Consider the following 2,166-nt stretch of genomic DNA (forward strand, 5'->3'; position numbering starts at 1 on the left):
GTCAATGGCTGCAATTTCTTTCGTGAATAACACAATTTTTAAACTTCCAAAGGGTTTTTCTCAGACCCCTTCGCGACTTCTGCCTCGCAGAGTCTCCAGGGTTTGCTTTACTTCTGCCTCTAAATATTCTGAGGTATGCACCGCCACTTCCCATTCTTTAAATTTTCATCTGAACTTGTTTCTATGCTTATTTATCTGTGAATATCAGATTAATCCAAGAAAAATAAGTTACAGAAACAAGTGTTGACTGTCGCAACTTCCCATGCATCGCAATCCTATACGTGGCAAAGACAAATTACGCGTGTCAAACTTTTACGTCGCCACCTCTCTCTCCCCTCCATCTTATAACACACAATACTCTTACAAAAACGCAGATTTGTAGATCGGTTCTGTCAATGGCTGCAATTTCTTTCGTGAATAACACGATTTTTAAACTTCCAAAGGGTTTTTCTCAGACCCCTTCGCGACTTCTGCCTCGCAAAGTCTCCAGGGTTTGCTTTACTTCTGCCTCTAAATATTCTGAGGTATGCACCGCCACTTCCCATTCTTTAAATTTTCATCTGAACTTGTTTCTATGCTCATACAGTTTCACGTACTGTATGTACACTTGTTGATCAGGGACGGAATGCTGATGAAAGTAGGAAAAGAGAATACAGTCCCTACAATGCCGATGAGGCTGTTGAAGAACCAAAAGATCAGGATTATGAGATGGCTGAGAAGACTAATGAGCAGGCAGAAGAAGTGAAGGAGAAAGCAAAGGAGCGGTCGGACAAGGAGGCCGAGAAGGCCAAAGAAGCGAAAGACCGAGCGGCTGAAACCGCTTATGAGGGAAAAGCGAAGGCGAAAGAAAAAGCTCATGAATTAAAGGAGAAGACTAAGGACACAGCTGGTACTGTGATTAATAGGCAGAACAGTTATATGAGTTAAATTATCCTTTGTTTCGGTTTTAAATATATTCTGTTTATAATTTCTAACAGGTACTATTGCCGATAAGGCCTTCGAGACAAAGGAGAAAACCAAGGACGCTGCTGGGACGGTGACTGAGAAGGCAAAAGAATATGCGTACGACGCAAAAGAGAAGACAAAGGATGCTGCTGGAACTGTGGCTGGAAAGACCAAAGAATACGCATACGATGTAGAGGAGAAGACTAAGGGCGCGACGGAGACTGTGGCTGATAATACCAAAGAAGGAGCACAAAAAGCAGTCGAGACAGCAATGGGTTTAGGAGAGAAGGCAAAGCAAACAATGCAAGACGCTTTGGGGGCTGCTAAGGAGACTGGTCAGAAGATGAAGGAGACTGTGGTTGGAAAATCCGATGACGAGAAAGAATCTGTTGATGATTATATTGAAGACCATGTAAGGAAGCCGGCGAGAGAGCATGAGGAGGTAGCGATGGATGAAGAAGTTATAGAGTTGAGGCGGCATGCAGGAGAACGTGACGAGAAGAAAGATTGAAGTTTTTAGTCATTTTTTATGAATGTGTGTGATTCATAATAATGATGGAAATGAAGTTTTTGTTCCCCTGTAAACGATGTTAATCTTTCGAATGGTAGAATTTTGAGTATTGGGGAGATGTATGCAAGCAAATAATTGGAGGTAAAAAAAAAAAAAGGAATACATTTTTAAAATGTTTCAGATGTGTACTCAACCTTTAAAAATGACACCAGAAATCCTCACATTTGAGGAAAATAGGCATGGATGGGTCGTTCACCACAGTGTTGACAAAAATTTTCCGATTTGGTTATTGAAGTCGAGTGGAATTAAAAAATTACCTTCATCTTTAAATAAATTAAAAGAGAAGAAAGATGAAAGATTGCATTAGTCCTAAAAATTTCAGAAAAAAATATTTAGTTCATGTTTAGTCGGGATTAAAATCATGAAAATTGGTATATATAATTGAAAAGTCCTAAATTTTATGAAATTTAATCAGATTTTTAGTAAATTATAATAAAAATTGGTATGTATAATTGAAAAATTGTAAATTTTGTGAAATATGTGGTTGAAATTAATTGTTGATTTTGTGTTCGATCAAATTAACTATAGGGATTTAAACTTCGATTTAGATTTCAAATTTTAAGCGGCATAGTCTCCAAACCTATATAAAAAAATATTTAAGATCAAATTGGAGGTTTAAACTTTGATTTAGATATCAAATTTTAAGTTGC

At 37.8% G+C, this 2,166-nt stretch overlaps 1 protein-coding gene across 2 annotated transcripts; it reads left to right on the top strand.

Annotated features, from left to right (window-relative positions):
* Positions 1 to 1,571, top strand: LOC111368398 (late embryogenesis abundant protein At3g53040). Of its 2 annotated transcripts, none has more exons than XM_022989622.1 (3): positions 1 to 133; positions 619 to 889; positions 978 to 1,571. In XM_022989622.1, exons 1-3 carry the CDS (start codon positions 5 to 7, stop codon positions 1,454 to 1,456), a joined length of 879 nt encoding a protein of 292 aa, XP_022845390.1. In that variant the 5' UTR covers positions 1 to 4; the 3' UTR covers positions 1,457 to 1,571. The 2 variants fall into 2 exon arrangements, with proteins under 2 accessions (XP_022845390.1, XP_022845389.1); XM_022989621.1 differs by lacking the exon at positions 1 to 133 and adding an exon at positions 385 to 524.
* The last annotated feature ends 595 nt before the right edge of the window (positions 1,572 to 2,166 follow it).

The sequence above is a fragment of the Olea europaea genome, chromosome 19 (genome assembly GCF_002742605.1).
Source record: "Olea europaea var. sylvestris chromosome 19, O_europaea_v1, whole genome shotgun sequence".
Taxonomy (NCBI): domain Eukaryota; kingdom Viridiplantae; phylum Streptophyta; class Magnoliopsida; order Lamiales; family Oleaceae; genus Olea; species Olea europaea.